Below are 19475 nucleotides of genomic sequence, written 5' to 3' on the forward strand. Positions count from 1 at the left end.
CTACTCAACTAAAATCCTTTTTGGAGTTCCATAGAAATTATTTTGGCTACTCTGAGCTCCGGAATACCATCATGCGGTAGAGAGCTTTGAAAGAGAATTTGAGTCATTTTCAAATTCATAATTATTTTCCATATTTGTAGTCATCCATTCCCAAATAATAGGGTTTGGATATGAATTGGAAGAAAAGGTAGGATATGGGATGCCTGGTGGCTCAGTCGGTTAGACATCTGCCATTAGCTCAGGTCATGATCCCAGGGTCCTGGGATTGAGTCCCACTTCGGGCTCCCTGCTCAATGGGGATGTCTGCCTCTCCCTCTCCATTTTCCTCTCCTCCTGCTCATGCTGCCTCTCACTCTCTCTCTCTCAACTAAATAAATAAATAAAATATTTAAAAAAAAGAAGTTCAGTTGGAGCGCCTGGGTGGCTCAGTGGGTTAAAGCCTCTGCCTTCGGCTCAGGTCATGATCCCAGGGTCCTGGAATGGAGCCCCACATCGGGCTCTCTGATCGGAAGGAGTCTGCTTCCTCCTCTCTCTCTGCCTGCTTCTCTGCCTACTTGTGATCTCTGTCAAATAAATAAATAAAATCTTTAAAAAAGAAAAAAAAAGTTCAGACAGCGGTATAAAGATAAAACAAGTTATTCAAGAGCTAAAATGATGTAAGAATATTCTCTGATATTTGAACTTTTTGTCATATGAATGAAAGATTATTATTTTTTTCCCTATGGAATCCTAAGATGTGAGAATGGGAACAACAGTACATTATTCTTGGAAAAGAAATAATAGTTTAGTGCCTACTTTGGGAAATAGGATGTGTTTTCCTGGGTGGTAGGGAGACAGCCGAACTCTTCACTTCAGTGAGGCTCTGTTAGGTATATAGCACTCCTGAGTCTCCTTAAGAGCAAGCAGCCTGTTGTAGCAAAGGACCATCACCCTTTCCCCTGACTCTGGAGACAGCCTGGTGAGCCCTCAGCACTAAGGCCTTGAGTCCAGTGCAGGCTTGTTTCAGAAGATTCAAGTTCATGAGTATATTGGATGGAGGCAAAAGTTTGAGTGCCTGGAGTTCTATATTCTTCCCAGTTTTTCTTCTTTCTTACTTTTGTCAATCAAGAAGAGATTTTTCCTTATTCCTTCTGCTTCTTCCAGGCTACTTCTTCAGGTCTCATAAAGGACTGTGGTCCTTTGAAAATCCTCTGAGAAAAAAAGGAGAAAGAAAAAGTAATTTTCTATGACCTAAAGTAGTTTGGAAAATACTGTTTGACATATAGCACTTAGAAATTCATAGAGCCTCTTTTTTTTTTTTTTTTTAAAGATTTTATTTATTTATTTGACAGACAGAGATCACAAGTAGGCAGAGAGGCAGGCAGAGAGGCAGGCAGAGAGAGAGGAGGAAGCAGGCTCCCCGCTGAGCAGAGAGCCCGAAGCGAAGCGGGGCTCGATCCCATGACCCTGGGATCATGACCTGAGCCGAAGGCAGAGGCTTTAACCCACTGAGCCACCCAGGCTCGTCTTCATAGAGCCTCTTAACATATTAATAGTTCTAGAAGTTCTTTCATAAACAATCTCATTAAATTTTATTCACCTATTAATACTTTCTCACTTTCCCTCTTTTGGGTCTTGGCATAAACTAGTCTGTTCACCTTGGAAACCAACCTCTGCTTCTTCCACTAATTCACACTCCAAATGCCTGAGCCTCTCTTTGCCTGGGTAACTCCTTTCATCTTTCCCACCTCATTCAATGTCACTCACTTCTTGAGAAGGCTTCACAAACCCTTCCTATTAGGTTGTTTCTTGACCTTTCCCTCTTATATGTGCCTGTGTACTGTCTTCAACACCAGTGCCATTAGATTATTTGGTTAATGCCTCTTTGCTTCTAACCAAAAGGTCCAGGAGCCCTTTCAAAATGCGTTCACAACAGTGTATAAACCTGGCGATTCACAGACCTGTACCCCTGGGGCTAATAATACATTATATGTTTATTAAAAAATTTAAAAAAATTATTTAAAAAAAGATGCATTCATAGCACAGTGTCTGGGATACCGAGTAACCCAATGCAAATTTGTTGAAAGAGTGAAAAAACACCTAATCTATAGCTAGCATTTGTGATCTAGCTTGAGAATTACTTTGTAGATAGATTATCTTTTCCTCCGTCTTCTTGTTGTCATTTTGTTTTGGTATACTCTTATTTGGAAGGTGAAGCTGGAGAAGAGGAAGTTATAGCGATTAAAGAAAAAGGAGAAATGCTTATGGCTGAAGTGGTTTTCTGACAAAGACTAGATTGCCAGCTCTGTTCTGAGTCTAATCTGTAAGGTCAGGGTGGCTATTTTTCTTTAGCTCAGAAGAGGAGGGGGGATGTACTAATGACAAAGTTGTTGGGGGAGAAATACCAAAGGCAGAAGGAAACAATCCATGCGTTTTGTCTGGTCAAAAACAATAGGTCCTTTTTCACCTCCCATTCCATATTACCTGGGCTAACAGTGGAAAATCCTTGTTTCTAATCTCTGTGCTTATCTGACAAATGCTATCAATATTTCTTAGGAAATAGGTCTTCATTTTGTAAGTATAGGTTGTGTATTCACATTTGTTCTTCTTTTAAATATCATTTTTTTTGGTATCTGTATCTCATAGTTTAGATTGTAACAATAGTTGGCTTCCAAAAAAAATGTTGAGGCAAAGGAAGTTCTTTTCTTCAGGCCATCTGTGTATCATGTACTTGTGTAGGTTTAGGAAATGGTTTGTAGCCTTCCCAGATTTTGGGGGGTTACTGGCTGGCTTACTCCTACTATCCCCCAAGGGAGTTTCTATTTTCATAAGAGGGAAAAGAGGCAAATCTTGCTGCTGCCTGGGAATGAATTTGAGTAAAGCAAACATTTCTAAGGTAAATTTTACATCATGCTATTATGTTAATGTATTGTCTTTTCCTGCCATTTCTTTCTTTTTTTCTAATTACTTCGACTTGGCACTTACATGTAAAATGCATGCTTCTCAAACATTTTCACTGAATATTTCCCTTAAGGGTTCCTGAGAAATAAAGCAACACAAAACAATTTCCCATTTGCTGATTCCACTAAGAAGTGTGTAAACACTTTATCTTTGTTAAGGATAATAGTCAGTACTAATTAAGTGCCTAAGAAGTTTTTTTCATAAACTTTGAAAATATTATAGTTTTAATTTGTATTGTATTCCTGTGAGACATATATTGTTCATCTTGTATGATGCAGAAAATAATGTGCCACAGATTAAATAACATGTCCAAAGTCACATAGCTGGTTAGTGGCATAGGTAAGATATAAACACGGACCTCCTTGGCAGAAGGGCACGGTGGTAGCTAGCTGTTCTGTGCTCTTACCTGACTCACCCTCCATCGACGTTGTGTGTATGTGTGTGTGTATAAAAGATTTTATTTATTGAGAGAGAGAGAGCACGTGTGCTCACACAAGCAAGGGAAGGGCAGAGGAAGAGTGAGAGAGAGAATCTCAAGCAGTATCTGATGTGGAGCAGGGAGTCTGATGCAGCGCTGGATCCCACAATGCTGAGATCATGACCAGAGCCGAAATCAAGAGTCAGACGCTTGACTGACTGAGACACCCAGGCATCCCAAAGGCATTCGTATTTCTGAAACTCCTCTTGCTTTTGGAAATCCTTGTTGCTGGAGTCAAACAACAAAAAAGAATTGCCACGGAGGAGAGATGTTTACTGAAAGTATAAAAATGTTAGAGAAAGATGCAGTTCAAAGTATTGGATTATCCATACTACTAAGTTCTTCTCTATTGTGGAGCATTAAAGGCCCAATTCCCCCAATAGAAAAAAAAAAAATCTAATGCTTATTTTCATATACTGTGCCAATGTACAGAAAAGTAAATATGTAAAATATACAATTATAAATTCAGTAGTCTTTCATTTTTAAACATAGAGATAAATCTTTTAAAACTGAAAATATAAAAAAAATAAGTACAAAAGATAAGGTATGGAAGCACTGTAGTAGGTCTCACAATTTTAGTGAAAGTACAACTAAGTTTTGAGTACTGATTTAATTAGGAATCCAGAGGTTGGAGTGTTAATTGCTTAAAGTGCTTCAGTGTTTCTAACACTTGACATTAACTTTCCTACACAAGGAAGACGTGTTAATCTGCTGGGTTTTCCTAGGAAGTGGTGATTGTTTCCTGCTAATGCTCCTGGTTCTCTCCAGCAGAAGCACCAAGCATGTGTTTGCTGACAGGATTATGGTGATCAGAGGCCATTGTGTAGTGTTAGACTGTGGATTTTGGAATCCTACAACTTGGATTGGAGGTCTAGATCCCCCATTTAGTACTATGACTACTGACATTCTTAACTTTGGTTCACTTCTTTATTAAATGTGGTTAATAATAGTAAGTTCTCCATACAGTTACTACCCATCTTCATTAGAAAGATATAATCAAGATCTAAGCATGGTGCTTGGCATATACTAAGTTCTCAGGAAGAGCTGTTACAGTTTTTTTTTTTTTTTTTAAGATTTTATCTATTTATTTGACAGAGATCACAAGTAGGCAGAGAGGCAGGCAGAGAGAGAGGGGGATGCAGGCTCCCCACTGAGCAGAGAGCCCGACGCGCGGCTCAATCTCAGGACCCTGAGATCATGACCCGAGCGGAAGGCAGAGGCTTAAAACACCGAGCCACCCAGGTGTCCCGAGCTGTTATAGTTCTTATTTCAGAGAATGGCTGGAGAACCAACACAGGGTTAAACTGAATTGTTTTGTTTTGTTTGCCTCATTCTGCAGCATGCAGTAACTAAGTTCTGTTCACAGATTGGCTGAGAAACAGTCATTTGAGGGAACTGAAGATTTGCCTCCCATGGTTCACTAACCTGTAGAATGAATGTCTTAGGTTGGGTTTCCTGGGAAACAGACTGAAAGGTAAAGATTTTTCTGAGGGAGGTTGTGGGAGTGTGCTCAGGACAACGTTGGTAAGGAGTGAGGGACTGAGAACACACCACAGAATTCGAACCATGATAAAGTCTCAACAGAGTCCTCCTTAGGCCTGACGGGAGCTCTGCCTAAAACAAGAATTCATAGTTGTCCTATGTGGAGATCAAGAGGACAAACCTTTGTACTCTCCAATTGACCAGTTGTTGGAGGTCAGATATCCCTAGGGAGAGGCACTTAGAGGCATGGAAGGTTTCTTCTGTGGCTAGCAGATCCTGGGGAGGGTCTCAGTAATGAGCTTTGCGGGAAACCCTTGGAACAGCTGGGAGATTGAGGAATTAGTGTTTTGATCCTGAAAATTGGGAGGCAGTGTGGGGGATTGGGGGGTTGGGGGAGACAGAAGGTCCAAGCAACGCACCACAGTTCCCACCACAAATAACATTTAAATGCATGTCTTTAATTTATTTATTTATACTCAATTATATATTTATAAATATATTAAGAAGTGTAGTAAATATATCTTTTGTGAGAAAAGTCTTCTTTTTTAAAACTTGAAATTGAATATGACATACATAAAAAATTCTTAGCCTATATAAATTCATTGAATTTTAAAAATGTATAGTCCAAGAGGATTAGGAGGCACAAACTCCCAGCTATAAAATAAGTAAGTCACAGAGGTAGGAAGTTTAGCTTAGGGAATGTTGTCAGTAAGATTGTAATAACTTTGTATGGTGGCACATGGTGCTTACGCTTATCATGGTGAGCATTTTAAAATGTATATAATTGTTAAGTCACCATGTTGCATGCTTGAGTCCAATATAATATTGTATGTCAACTATACATCAATTAAAAATCAACTTGTAGTCCAAACACCAACTTTGGTTTTTTTACTTATTATTGAGGAAAGGGTGATTCTTTAAGGGATCAAAGGAACCAAAGTGACACCATTGATGACAAAGTTAGATCCAGATTTTATGTTTTCAGATTATTCTCCCTCTTTTGAACTTTATTGGCTTCAGATCTGGGGAGAATTTTCTATTTTGTTCTTCAACTATGTAATGAATCTTTAACAGTGCTTTTCAGCCATGTTCTGTAATTACCAAAGTTTGGATTTTTTGCCAAAACAAATCTTCTATTAGGGCATGCTTTCACCTCATTTAGATATGCAAATCAGATGTGGATTTTAAAAAGCCCAAATTTAAGAAAGCATGAAAACCATTGCTTCCTATGAAATGGAGCATCTTGTAGGAATTACCTGAGATGGACATTAATTCTGTTCCCTGGTATTCTTCATGGATTCTTGATTAAAGAAATGACATATTCTGCTTTTTTGTGGGTGTAATTGATTGCAGTTTGCGTGAATACCTCTATATCCTTTCGTTATTATTCATATTCAGAAATAACATGTGCTTTCCTGACATCTGTATTTGAAGTTGTGTGATTCATTATTTTTAAGCCGGGATAACCCGATTTCACATATTTTTCCGTGAGTCAGAGGCAAGTCTAGCTGTTAGTTTGTTATTGTCTGTGCTTTTTCATAGCAAGCCTGCACTTGCCATCATTTTGCTGCTTTGTATTTTTAATCTCTTAACCAGTTGCTTTGGGAATAGTCTTTCCAGTTTTCAATGAAAACCAGACAAGAATGGTCATGGATTCCTTAAAGATTGGCAAAGTTTTTGTTATGATTATTTATTTCATTTCATGGGTTTAAATACAACCAGGAAGTCTGCATCAGCTGTTTTGATCTTGGGTCTTGCTTTCATTTGTGTAATTTCTTAAAGAAAAAAAAATGGTTTTTCTCTAGGGCTTCACAATTCTTTTGCTTAGGAAGCTTAGAAACTCAGCTGGGATAGATGATAGATTAGCAAGGCAACGATGTGTCTTAACCATAGACCAGACACATTGGTAGAAATTGCCCCAAAAAGGTCAATAATGTTCATGAAACATAACAGGATAGCTGAACTCCCTGAACATTAAACATGATCTAACTGCTCTAGTTTGGGTCCTTTCCAGGGGAAAAGAAAATATTCCTTCTTGGGCCTAATGAGGCTTTGTGTAATAAATATGAACGTAAATAGGTCAGTGTATTTAGAGAAAACCTGCTGTTTAATATTAAACTTGATTTATCCTCTTGGTATTTTTAGATGCCTCCTTCTACCTAGGTACAAAAGGGAGTATGATGAATAAAAGCTCCCTTCTAGACTCACGTATCTTTCCAGCTATTGCCCCATTTCTCGGTTCTTCAGTTCTGTTTCTCTCATTTTCTCTTAAATCCACTGACGTTTTGCCCACAGCACCCTACAGAAACACTTCCAAGGTCAGCAATGACCGTGTGACTGCTGAGTCCAGTGATCAGTTCCCAGTCCTCGATGGACTTGACCTCTTAGCAGCGTGTGGCACAGACGATCACTTGCTTTATTGAAATACTTTTTTCATTTTGTTTCCAGGACATCCAACTCACCTGGCTTTTCTCCTCATTTTCTGGCCTTTGCTCAGTCTCTTTTTGCTCTTTCTTGTCATTTTCATGACCTCTAAATATCAGAACACTCCAGTGTCCATTCCTTGAACCCCCTTTCCTCTCTAGCTAAACTCATTTTTCTGATGATCTCATGCAGGCTTACTGATGCATCTGGGTGCTATCTTCCCCCAAATGTATATTTCCAGCCCTGCATCCAACACTAAAATTCAAGCTCATGTATCCAGTTGTCTGCCAGAAACTTCCACTCGGATGTCTAAAGGACAACCTTGCATGTCTAAAACTGAACTCCTAACCTTCAATCTCTCAAATCTATTTCATCCACAGACTTGCCCACCTCAGTTAATGCCAACTCCATTATTCAGGTTGCTCAGGCTGAAAACCTGTATATTAATCTTGATTTTTATCATTTTTAAAATATAGTCAATAATCTGTCCACACATTTCCTCTGCTCTGCCTTCAAAACTTGTCCACCATTTCCAAGTGGCCCCATGGTCCAGTCTACCACCATCTGGATAACCTGCTAACTCGTCTCCCTCTGTCTGCCCTTGTTCACCTACATTTATTCTTAACAAGCAGCCAGAGTGATGATTTTAAAATGAAAATCAGATCATGTCATTTCTCTATTCAAAACTGGCTGGTTTTCACCCTGAGTTATACCTAATGGCTATTGATTTGCATCTGTATAAATGTGTGTGTGTCAATGTGTGTGAACGGGAGAGGGGAGGTCAGTGTGGCTGGAATACACTAAGGAAAAGAGAGGATGGTAAGAGATACTGTTGGAGAAGTCATGAGGGGTCAGATCATATGGAGTTTATAGAATATTGTGAAGACTCTGGATTCTACTTTGAGTGTGGAGGGGCCACTGGAGGCTTCTGAGTAGAGAAACGGCATGATCTGATTTACTTTTTAATAGGGGTTACTCTTGAGGCTGTGTTAAGATTCAATGAATGGAAATGAGCAGAAGGAGGGAGACCACATAGAAGGGCATCCAGTTGGGTGTCCAGTTGAGGTATGATGATGGCTTGGACCAGGATGGTGACAGTGGATCAGGTGAGACGTGGTCAGATTCAGAGTATATTTTAAGTGAGTACTAACAGGATTTCCTAATAGCCTAGGTATGGAATGTGCAATAGAGGAGTCAAGGTTATCTCCCAGGTATTTGGTCTGAGCAACTGGGACCTCATTGAACAAGGGAAGGCCATGGGGAGAGCAAGTCCTGATGAGTGTTTGTAGAGCTCAGTTTTGGAATGTAAATTTGAGACGGCATTTAGTGTGCTTTCATTAGGGGCTAATCAGCGAAGTCACTGATCTCAACAATCACAGCCCTCCTTTTCACTGTACAGTTTATTCCTATACCTAGAACCCCTTTTGGCCCACCTCTATTTGTCTTTGGGTTTGGGGAGGCTTGTGCTTGGGGTCAGATGATTCTGGGGGTCAGATTATCCCATAAAAGGATGTGAACATAAGTCTTCTTTTTCTTTTTTTCTTTTTTTTTCCAGTCATAAGCTGAAACTCAGGTGTCCTCTATTGCCTCTAAGGTCCGTTGTGAGGGAAAGATGGGCTTGCTTCTCAAGGAGATCCCCCTTATGAAGATAGTGGAATTTAAGCTTATATGTTTCTTTCTATCAGTTTCCCAGCCACCATTACATTTCACCCTGCCAAATTTTGTTGACACCTCTCCATTGTTGATATACCCCATGTCATCTTTGCTGTTTTAGTTTGTGTTTTTTATCCCTAAACCATCATTTTAGTGTTTTGTTTTTTTTGAGAGAGTTGAGATAAATACACACTTTCCTTCAGAGTTCACAAACATTTCATTTACATACTCTTCCAGGATCTTTCTGTTTAAGATGGAACCTATTTTTTCATGCAAATATACAAGTAAACACTAATTTTTTTCTTCAAGTAAACAAGTAGACATTAAAATATTGTATTTGTCAAAATGTTTAGAGTCATGATGTTGCATTAATTGTGATGGGTTCTGTGCTCCTGGCTCATTATCTCTTCTCTTACTTTTAGAACAATCCTCATTTGTGAAATTGCATGAGCTCCTTGTTTAGTCTCTGGAACACTTTGGATTCATGTTTGAATGTATGAATAAATTATAGAATAATTGCCCATTGTTGAAATCCTTATTCATTCTCAGGTTAATTCTCCAATATTTTACTAAACTGATATTTGAATGCATACCTGCTGTAGGTAAGGTGCTATGGAATATACAGTACTGACTTAGAAATATTTCTTGACCTCAAGACATTGTAAATGTATTTTAATGCAGAGAAATTATATAAAATTAAGGAGGTTGACTGTAATAAAGGGTATAAAAGTAAAATAATTTAGGGGGTCAAGCAAGTGAGGAATTTCATGGCGGGGAAAATTAGGATTTGTTCATCAAAGTGGTGGCATTTGAGATGGGTCTTAAAGAATTGCTAGGGTACAATATGAGAAATGAGAATGGAGTCATTCTAAATGAATAGATTAATAAGTGGGAAAGTGAGAGAGTGGAGAAATGTATTAGCTGACCCATTTTGGCTTAGGTGGATTAGAGTGGTCAAGGAAGAATATGGAATATAAAGTTGGAAAGAATTTGGAGCAGGTGTTTTTGGTTATAGACCTTAGGAAAGAAGGGGGTGTTTTTTCTTAGGCGGACACAAAAGGTTAATCAATAGGAGATTGCTGTAATCAGACATTTTCTTTGGTAAGATTATTTTAGAGGACTCAAAAGTTGATTGCATGCTGGCAGGAAGAAATATACATAATATTCCTCTGAAATTTGAGCTTCTGTCCTGATAAGGGTCTAGGTTCTATGTCCAGACATAAGAGAATCAGAAAGAGAGGACAATTTGAGAAGTAAGATATTGAGAATTTTAAACATAGAACATTTAGAGTGAATTTCAGGTGGAAACATGCAACAGGCATAGAAGTTAGAGCTTTGGAAGAAGGGGTTAAAAATAAGACCTGACAATAATAATTAAAGACTCCTATTATCATTTTCTGTGGCTTAACAAATTTGTTATATTGAAAATAGAGTGTTTAATAAAGTACCATCTACTTTAGAATCATTTTTATTTATTATTGCAGGATATTGATTTAAAAACAAACACATTGTGGCTTTGAAATTTCTTTTTCCATGTTGAATAAATCATTGTGCAGTGACATCATTTTTACATTTAGTTCTCAAATGTAAGATGATTATGTAATATCTGTTTATATTTCTGTGGGACTGTTATAAAATCATTAGTCATTTGAGCACTTTAAAAACTCAGTGCCATATTGAACAAATAATTGGAAGGAAAACATTTTTACTCAAGGATATCAAAATAGAAATTCCTCCAGATCTGTTCTCTCATACAAATTTGGTCACTTTATTTTCTTATCCTTAAACTGGGTGATGTATATTTTGGTACATATATTATGGTCAACATGATCCGTACTCTTTTTCTTCATGTAGGAAACTTAAGTGAGACTAAATTGAGACTCAGCAATGTCTTATTGCTTACATTTTAAATTAGGTCTTTAAAATATTTAAAATTATAAACATTACAAAGGCTAATAATAAATTTTAAAAAGAGATGTATACAAAATGAGTTCTCATTTTCTGTTTTCAGTTTTGCATCCCAGAAGTTAATATTCCTAATGCCATACTATGTATTCTCTTCAACTTATTTCTCTGTATAGAAAAAAGGTCATATCTGTTTTTATTTTAATAATATAGGCTTAAGTACACATATTATCCTGAAACTTTTTAGACTGAAAACTTGTTATAAGCGTATTTCCTTATTAATGTTTGAGAAGTAGATAGCCACAGATATCTGTACTTTACTATTTATTCTCTTTGAGAAGTTTTTTAAGCACTATTAAAAAGATAGTGAGGAGACATATCTGGAAAGAAGTTGCTATGGCCAATGTCAAAAAGGTCTGTGTTCTCTAGGACTTTGATGGTTTCCTGTCTCACATTTAGGTCTTTCATCCATTTTGAATTTATTTTTGTGCATGGACTAAGAAAGTGGTCTTGGTCTGGTTTCATTCTTTTGCCTCTTGCTGTACGTACACATGCACACACGCACACACACACACACACACACAGAAATATTATTCAGCCATAAAAAAGAATGAAATCTTGTCATTTGCAATGATGTAGTTGGACCTAGAGAGTATTATGCTAAGCAAAATAAGTCAATCAGAGAAAGACAAGCATCATATGATTTCACAAAACAAACAAGCAAAAGGAAAAAAAGAGAGAGAAATCAAGAAACAGACTCTTAACTATAGAGAACAAACTGATGGTTACTAGAGGGGAGGTGGGTGGGGGAGAAGGGGGAACAGGTGATGGGGATTAAGGTAGACACTTGTGATGAGCACCGGGTGATGTATGGAAGCCCTGAATGACTGTATTGTACACCTGAAACTAATATCACACTGTATGTTAACTAACTGAAATTCGAATAAAAACTTTAAAAAATTAAAAAAAAATTAAAAGATAAGAGGAAGCATTAAAGAATCACTACACTATGTTTTAAGCAACATTAGTGAATCTGAACATTTTTTAAAATTTCATTTTTGACAGAGAGAGATCACAAGCAGGCAGAGAGGCAGGCAGAGAGAGAGGGAGAAGCAGGCTCCCCACTGGGCAGGGAGCCCTACGTAGGGCTCAATCCCAGGACCCTGAGACCACGACCTGAGCCAAAGGCAGAGGCCTCAACCCACTGAGCCACCCAGACGCCCCAATCTGAACATTTTTTGTGCAAAGCTACTAGAATGTGATTCTAAGATCCTCAGTCATTGCTTCAAAGCACACATGCTGACACCATTCTGTGCTTTACTCTGGCGGGACCCCTTCAAATTTGAAGCAATATGATTGGGCAAGACTATTTTAAATTCTGTGTTCTTCTTTCCAGTTAGTTTGAGAAAGTATCAGTACTTATAAAGGTATTATACCCAGAGTTTGAGGGAAACACTACTATGTTTTATCTATTCACAATCAGATCAGCGTTAAAAACTGTACTGATACATTTGGCCAGCCTCACAAGGTGGAGTTTTGTAGGCTCCTACAGGACTGGAGGGGATGTTATCACATCTGAGTATCTTTTACAATTGCACTGAAAGAATGGGCTACAGATATGAATATTTGGGAAGATATGTTTTCCTTTAGAATATGAGATTATATCAAGCCAGATGCCCACTCAGGCATCTCAAGACTAACTTTTTCCTCTCTATTCTGATGCCTTCTTGGCTTAGATCTTATTTTTATAATTCGAGGGTTAGTTCACAATGAGGGAAACATCAGGAGATGCATGGACACACAGATTGGTAGCTTGGAACTCTGTTGGGGTTCTTGCTTTCTTTAAAGCACAAATTTTACTGCATAGAGGCTCTGGCCAACATTAAATAGTATAGAGTGAAAATGATGGGTGGTTTTTACACATCACACCATCTTACTAATGGTATAATTATTAAGATAAACTAGTTAACAAAACTGAATGATCTTGGAATGCAAATGAGATAAATATTAGAGTCACCATTATAAATGAAATAGCACTTTTTATAGTACAAATAATATTTAAATAATATCATATTTATGGTTTCTTTTACTTCGTTTCGTATTTTTATCATACAGTAATGATTCCATTAGAAACACTGATTGCAAAAGAGTAGTTTGGAAATTCCGTGTCACATCAATTCCCAACCCTGAACCTTTATTAGATCATGTATTTTTAGTATGGTTATGATTTCTGGTGAGGTGAGCAATATCTACATTTTTATTTTCCTGTTCTCTCTGGTTTCCAAGCTGCCTTTCTTGTTTGACTGCGAGTTCTTTACATTTCTCCATGGTGTCTTCTTTTCCTCTTATTTCCTCTTCTTACAGCATCATAGTATGACCTACGCTGATTGGTTGACACAGTGAGCTCAAGGATCTCGGACTTGCTTTATGCAACCCATTCTCCATCACAGAGTCCCCAGGACCACATAGGACTTCAGCTCATCTTTCCCCTTAATTCTTATTGTTGTACGTCGATTCTAGTAATCTTCAACAAATAACTTTTCTTCCTCCTACACCATTTGATTTCTCATGCAACCTTTACCCATTTTCCATGTTTGCCTTAGTGGGAACAGTGACTTGCCGTAGTTAAAACTATGTAGTCAGATAGACTTGGATCCAAACTCTGTCTCGTCTTCTTACTAGTTGTATGATCTTGGGCAAGTTCATATTTTTCAGTCTGAATTATTCAGTTTCCCTTACTATGAAAGACAGGGGTTGTTGTGAGATTTTGGAAATAAAGGAATTGCCACTGCCCTTGGTAAATTGTACTCAGTAAAACTTTGGTAGTTACAGGTTTGAGAAGTTAGCAATGGGAAGGTGCTAATTTCTGTAAAAATCAGGAAAGGACAAGATATTATGTGATGAGAAAGGGATGTTTTAGGAAGTAGGACAGTTGAAAGAACTTTTATCATACAGTTAAAATAATAATATGTATAAAGTTCTTGTCCTTAACCCTTAGATTAGACATATTTTCAGAGTTAAAAATTTTGTGGATTTTAAAAGGTATGTATATTTCATATATTACATAAGATCTCTAGCAGGATATGGGGTAACATTCTTACACAGATACTTTTTTTTAAAGATTTTATTTTTGAGTAAAATCTGAGCAAGGAGTCTAATGCTGGGCTCAATCCCAGGACCCTGAGATCATGACATGAGCCAAAAGCAGATGCTTAACCTACTGAGCCACTCAGGTGCCCCAACAAATGGATACTTCTATAGAAAACACTTCTGTATGAATTTTTATACAAAGGTGTTAGCCTCCCGTCATTACCCTCCCATAAACTCAAGTCAGATAGTGCCACCAAATGAGTTATGAAAAAACTTACTTTTCACAAGGTTTGAATCTGATGATTATGGATGAGAGATTAGAGTTCTGAAAAATAAAAGGAGATTCTGCATTTCTTTATTGTGAACCAAAATTATTCTCTCATTTCAGTGATGTGGGTATTTTCTACATTTCATAAACATGGGGCTGTGGTTGCTTTTCTTACTTCCATAACCATACTCATTCCCTCCCAGGTACCCTTGCCAATTCACTCCAGGTTATTTCTTCTGAGAATTAAGGGAGGGAATGAAATAGAACTCTTTCAGTAGGAGTTTCCTTGTCGGACATGGAAAATTCAGGTCACTTTGGGAAAATATTTTTTTTTTCCTTTATTCCTGGAACTTGTTAAGATGTGAAGTGTATATTAATATCTGGAGTGAAAAAGACATTAAAATCATTAATCTCCATTTCTTCCTTTGTGGTTAAAAGCTGTGCCCTCTTAAATATTTTGATTCAAAAGGCATTTTAGCAATATTTGTTGTTAAATGTGATATACTAACAATTTTAGACTATATGTCTTTTTTTATAGATACCTATGGGCTTTTAGAGAAATGTATATTGTATTATTGACTGGTCGAAGTTGCTTTTTTCTTACACTAATGAGGATCTATATCGATTTTTAGTTCATTCCTTTCTATTTGCTATTGATTTGGAGGACTTGCTATGAGAATGAAAATTGTTATTAAATCATAGTTTGGTAATACTTAACTATTCTCAGAATTGATTCCAGTGGTTTTGTTTGTTTGTTTGTTTGTTTTAGTGTCCTACTGAAACCAAAGCAACATTTGGGGTCCACCTTAAAATAGTAGGAGACTGGACAGGTATGTGGAACACAGAGTTTTAAGGTACATGCTTTGAAAATAATGGGTCATACAATAGTTTGCATGTGTTTGAGTAGTAGGACTAGCATATATAGAAATGTGTATATGTTCTCAAGCTGTTGTTTTATTTCTTTTCATTTACAGTTTTGATAGTCATATTTTCTTGTAGGATACATTTTTAGAATTCAAATACCTTGGATATCAATAATTATTAATGTATTGTTTGCTGTGTTTACAAATCATTGGTTTCTGCCTACTTGTCAAATGCACTGGCAATAGTGGGAAGAATGAAATGTGTTTTTTATAAAATATGATTTTAAAATAAGTAGTTGATTTTACTCTCAAATTAATCAACACCTGGGATTGGGATTTCTACTGAGATTTAAATCTTCCAGTTCTTGCATGACCTTTTTGTGGTATTAGCTATGTGTATAATAGAACAACTCCATGGCATCTTTGGAATAGTGTGGTTTTTTTTTTGTTTGTTTGTTTTTTTTACAGATTTTACTTATTTATTTGACAGACAGAGATTACAAGTAGGCAAGAGAGGCAGACAGGGAGAGAGAGGAGGAAGCAGGCTCTCCACGGAGCAGAGAGCCCGATGTGGGACTTGATCCCAGGACCCTGGGATGGTGACCTAAGCCGAAAGCAGAGGCTTTAACCCACTGAGCCACCCAGGTGCTCCCAGAATAGTGGTCACTTTTCATAGCAAATCTATTAGTGATGTGTTACTCATTTATTCAATAAAAACTTTTATATTATGTGTGACATGCGTTGTATTAAGAGTTCTGAATAAATAAATGAAACATTGTTCATTCTCTATTCCCCTGGTCCAATACAGTGACTAACAAGTGAGTGCTCAATAAATGTTAACTTGTTGGCTAGTTGCTTAGTTTGGCTGCTCAAAAGAAAGAATGCGGTATAGACATGAATGCAAGTGTAAATAAATGTATTTTCTAATTGAGTGCTAAACTAGGAGGAGGGAATCTGAAAAAGGTAGATTTAGAATAGTCTAAGGTTATATGAAGAGCTTCACAGAGAAGAGGGAATTTGAGCTGAACCTTGAAAATCAGGCATATGAAGAAGGAAGTAGGTCATTTTAGTAAAATTCACAGCATTGTCAAAAATCAGGGAAGGTAATGTGTAAACCGTATCTGAGAAAGGTGAGTCAGTCAGCCTAGCAGAAGCAAAGACTTCATTCTTGGGAGTACTATGAAAAAGATATTTGGGGTTACCACAGTGAAGATCTTGAATGCCTTGACAAGATAATAAAATAACTTAGAGATGTTAGAGAACTTTTGAGAGATTTGGATCATTGTAACAATAATAGCATTAATAATTTGCTAGTTGGATAGATTAGAATCTACTGGTACTGGAAGGCAGAGGGTAAGAGTTCAGTGGAGGAGTGGGAATGGAAAGAGGACTAGAAGGAATGGATTTGCTGGCACAGGTTTGAGAAGTTAACACTGGAAGGGGGTCTAATTTTTGTAATAATCAGAAAAGGGCAAGATACTGTGTAATAAGAAGGGAGTATTTTACAAAGAAGGACATTTGAAGCACTTGCATCAGACAGTTAAAAGTAATAGTGTGTAAATTCTTTATCCATAGAAAGGACAATCAGCTTGGAATTGGAGACTTGATGAAAATGGAGAAAAAAAAACAACAGAGTATTTAATGAGCAAACAATGAGATTAATCAAAAGACCTTTGAGCAGTAATGACCCATTCAGAATTATGAAAAATCAGGCTTCAGTACGTATAGTTTATCTGATTGCATCAAAAGAGATCATGGTAGCCCCTTGTTAGAAAAACACTGGTGTAGCATGAAAATAGTAATTCTCATGATAACCCCAGAACTAGTTGATATAATCATAGTTGTTTTGCACTGTTTGACAAATAAAGAACAAGAAAGTTCTTTGCTAAGAATCTCAATGAAATGAGAATTAACTTCAGTAATGAATGGTCATTGAAAAAATTCTGTATCTGAAGAGAAAAAGTACAATGAAGATATAATTTAATTCATCATGATAAGGAGAAACTTCATGATGGATTATTACTAGCTATTGTTACTAAGTTTCTTCATAAAGTTATTTTCTATTGTCAGTAGCTCATTAAAGTAAATGATTACCTCATCATTTATTTCAATCTTTTCTATTAGGGACACCTTATAGTTTTAGTTTTTTTCTCCTTTTTTGAGGGAGAAATAAGATCATTCTATTTAGAGTTCAGTTCCAGTCAGATGCTTTTCAATTAATAAACCTTCTGGGTTGTTGACTCTAAATATTTGTTGACTTGGAAAAAAGTGTCAAGCGTTCATGCATAAAACCCCTAAATAATTCTGCGCTAAATAATATCTGGCACTTTAGTTCAAAAAAAGGTTTAACTATCTTAAAACAATGGAATTATAATTATGGAAGGAAAACTGGGAACATTGCTCTAAGATCATTGGGTTTTGTTTTAAAATAATTAATTAAAACTTAGTGCTAAGAGCAACAGGGGTAGTAAATACCAAAAAGGTGTTTAAAAGTTGAATATCAAAAGTTTGCTTTTCAAAACTGACAAATATTTTATAGTTATTTTTTTCTTCCCTGAAATATGTTCTGTCTTGGGCAGGTCAAAAGAACAAATTTTAGACTGCCCCATGGATGGTCTTTCCAAGACTAATCAATGATACCCAGCAGCAAAGTGACCAAGAAGCAATTTGAGCATAGCTCAGGACAAGCAGGCCTCAAAGTTTCAGATTTATTGTCTAGCTTTTTATTTTAACCAGGACTTTTGTTGCGCCCCTTAAGTATGTGAAAGACTCATTAAGTTTGGAAGACTCTTCAAACCTCAAACACAATTTAGGTTTTTCCTTGAAATGATGGTGATGGAACAGATAGAGTAAATTACTCAAGTGGATTTATCATCGAATTAATTTTTGTTGCTTTTCTAGAGTCAGTCATACTTTCCAATTTCAAATACATGATCACAGATTGCCTACTGGTTTGCTTATCATTCTCCCTATCCAAAATGTTTTGTTATTTTGTGCATTAGATGTCCTTACTATTGAATAATGTCTGAGATAATGTTACACTGTTGGTTTTTTTAGTGGTCTAAATAGCAACTTACTCTAGAGAGGTTAAGTTTTACTACAAAAGCATTATACGCATTGAAATTACTCTAAAAATTTTGTCATTTTTCTATTCAATAGTTAATGGATTGACAACTGGATAAATATGCTATGAGGGCTTATTGTACATATCCTGTACAATCCTTGAATCTGTGTTATCAGTTTCTATCAATTTAATGTCTAATGAAAAATACTCCTATAATCAGAGGATATGGCTCACTTTGAGGATCAAAAGTGGGAAACCAGGGCCATATAACATCATGAATTTGTCTTAATATATAATACATGGATACTCATAGTACAAGAAGCCATAGATAAAATTTTAATTGAAGACTAGACCAAAAAAAGAGTTGATAGTTCTCTCTCTATTTATTTCTATGTCATCAAATTAGCCAGGTACATATTATACTTCATCTAGCTGATTGTTTATGAAAAGATTAAAACAGAATATGTGTAATGCATTTAAAGTATATATTTTTTCTTTTGGAGGAGCTCTTTACAAATCAGATTATGGCCACACAAATTATAATAATGTTATTATTTCATAATGAGAACATGTTTTGGAACAGTTGTGGCATCCACCTTTTACCGTCCGTATCTGTGAATGGCTTTGGTGGCTGTAAAAAGAGTAAAAAATCAAAAGTACTCCTATTGAATACCAACCATTTTTTAGAGGGCATGCCCAGAAAGCAGATGAAAAATAGGTTTGAGCAAACTGGCTGTTTTGAACAGCACAAATCATACTTGGATATATGAAACACCTGGGTTTTACATAATGCATGTTCACATAGTATAAGCTTTAGCTGAAGCCCTTAATAAATATGAATTACGAATTTCTACATTTACAAAGGAATGACTAGAAATACTCTTTGTTGTTGTGACTGCTGCTTTGACTAGCAAATTGTCATGCTTAGATATTTGTGGAAGATAACATTTAAACTATTTGTTATTTTGGCTCATAATTAGATATTTATTAAACACCAACTTTATACCAGACACTGTCGTGTAGTGTGTCTGGAGATACAGAATTGGTTAAAACAGACAAGGTCTCTGCTCTCCTAAAGACTATATTCTAGTCAGTAGAGATCCTCAGTAAAGAACAACAACAAGAACAACAAAAAACCAAGGTATAATACATTAGATAGTGATAAATGCTATAAAGAAAAATAAAGGTAAGGAAGTAAGAATGATGGGGGGGGGACTGCTGTTTTAGATGGGGTGTTTAGTTACGGACTAGGAGATGAGGGTTTGTCAGGTGGATTTCAGGAAGAAATCCTGAGGAAACAGTGCAAAT

General features: G+C 36.6%; 1 protein-coding gene across 1 annotated transcript in view; it reads left to right on the forward strand.

Annotated features, from left to right (window-relative positions):
• Positions 1-19475, forward strand: part of NOX4 (NADPH oxidase 4) — a 172311-nt gene that overhangs the window by 84319 nt on the left and 68517 nt on the right. The window contains exon 12 of the mRNA XM_032852839.1: positions 15010-15070. Coding sequence (XP_032708730.1) covers positions 15010-15070 — 61 coding nt within the window. The remainder of the gene's footprint in view (positions 1-15009; positions 15071-19475) is intronic.

The sequence above is a fragment of the Lontra canadensis genome, unplaced genomic scaffold (assembly GCF_010015895.1).
Source record: "Lontra canadensis isolate GAN:19392208 unplaced genomic scaffold, GSC_riverotter_1.0 scaffold7, whole genome shotgun sequence".
Taxonomy (NCBI): Eukaryota; Metazoa; Chordata; class Mammalia; order Carnivora; family Mustelidae; genus Lontra; species Lontra canadensis.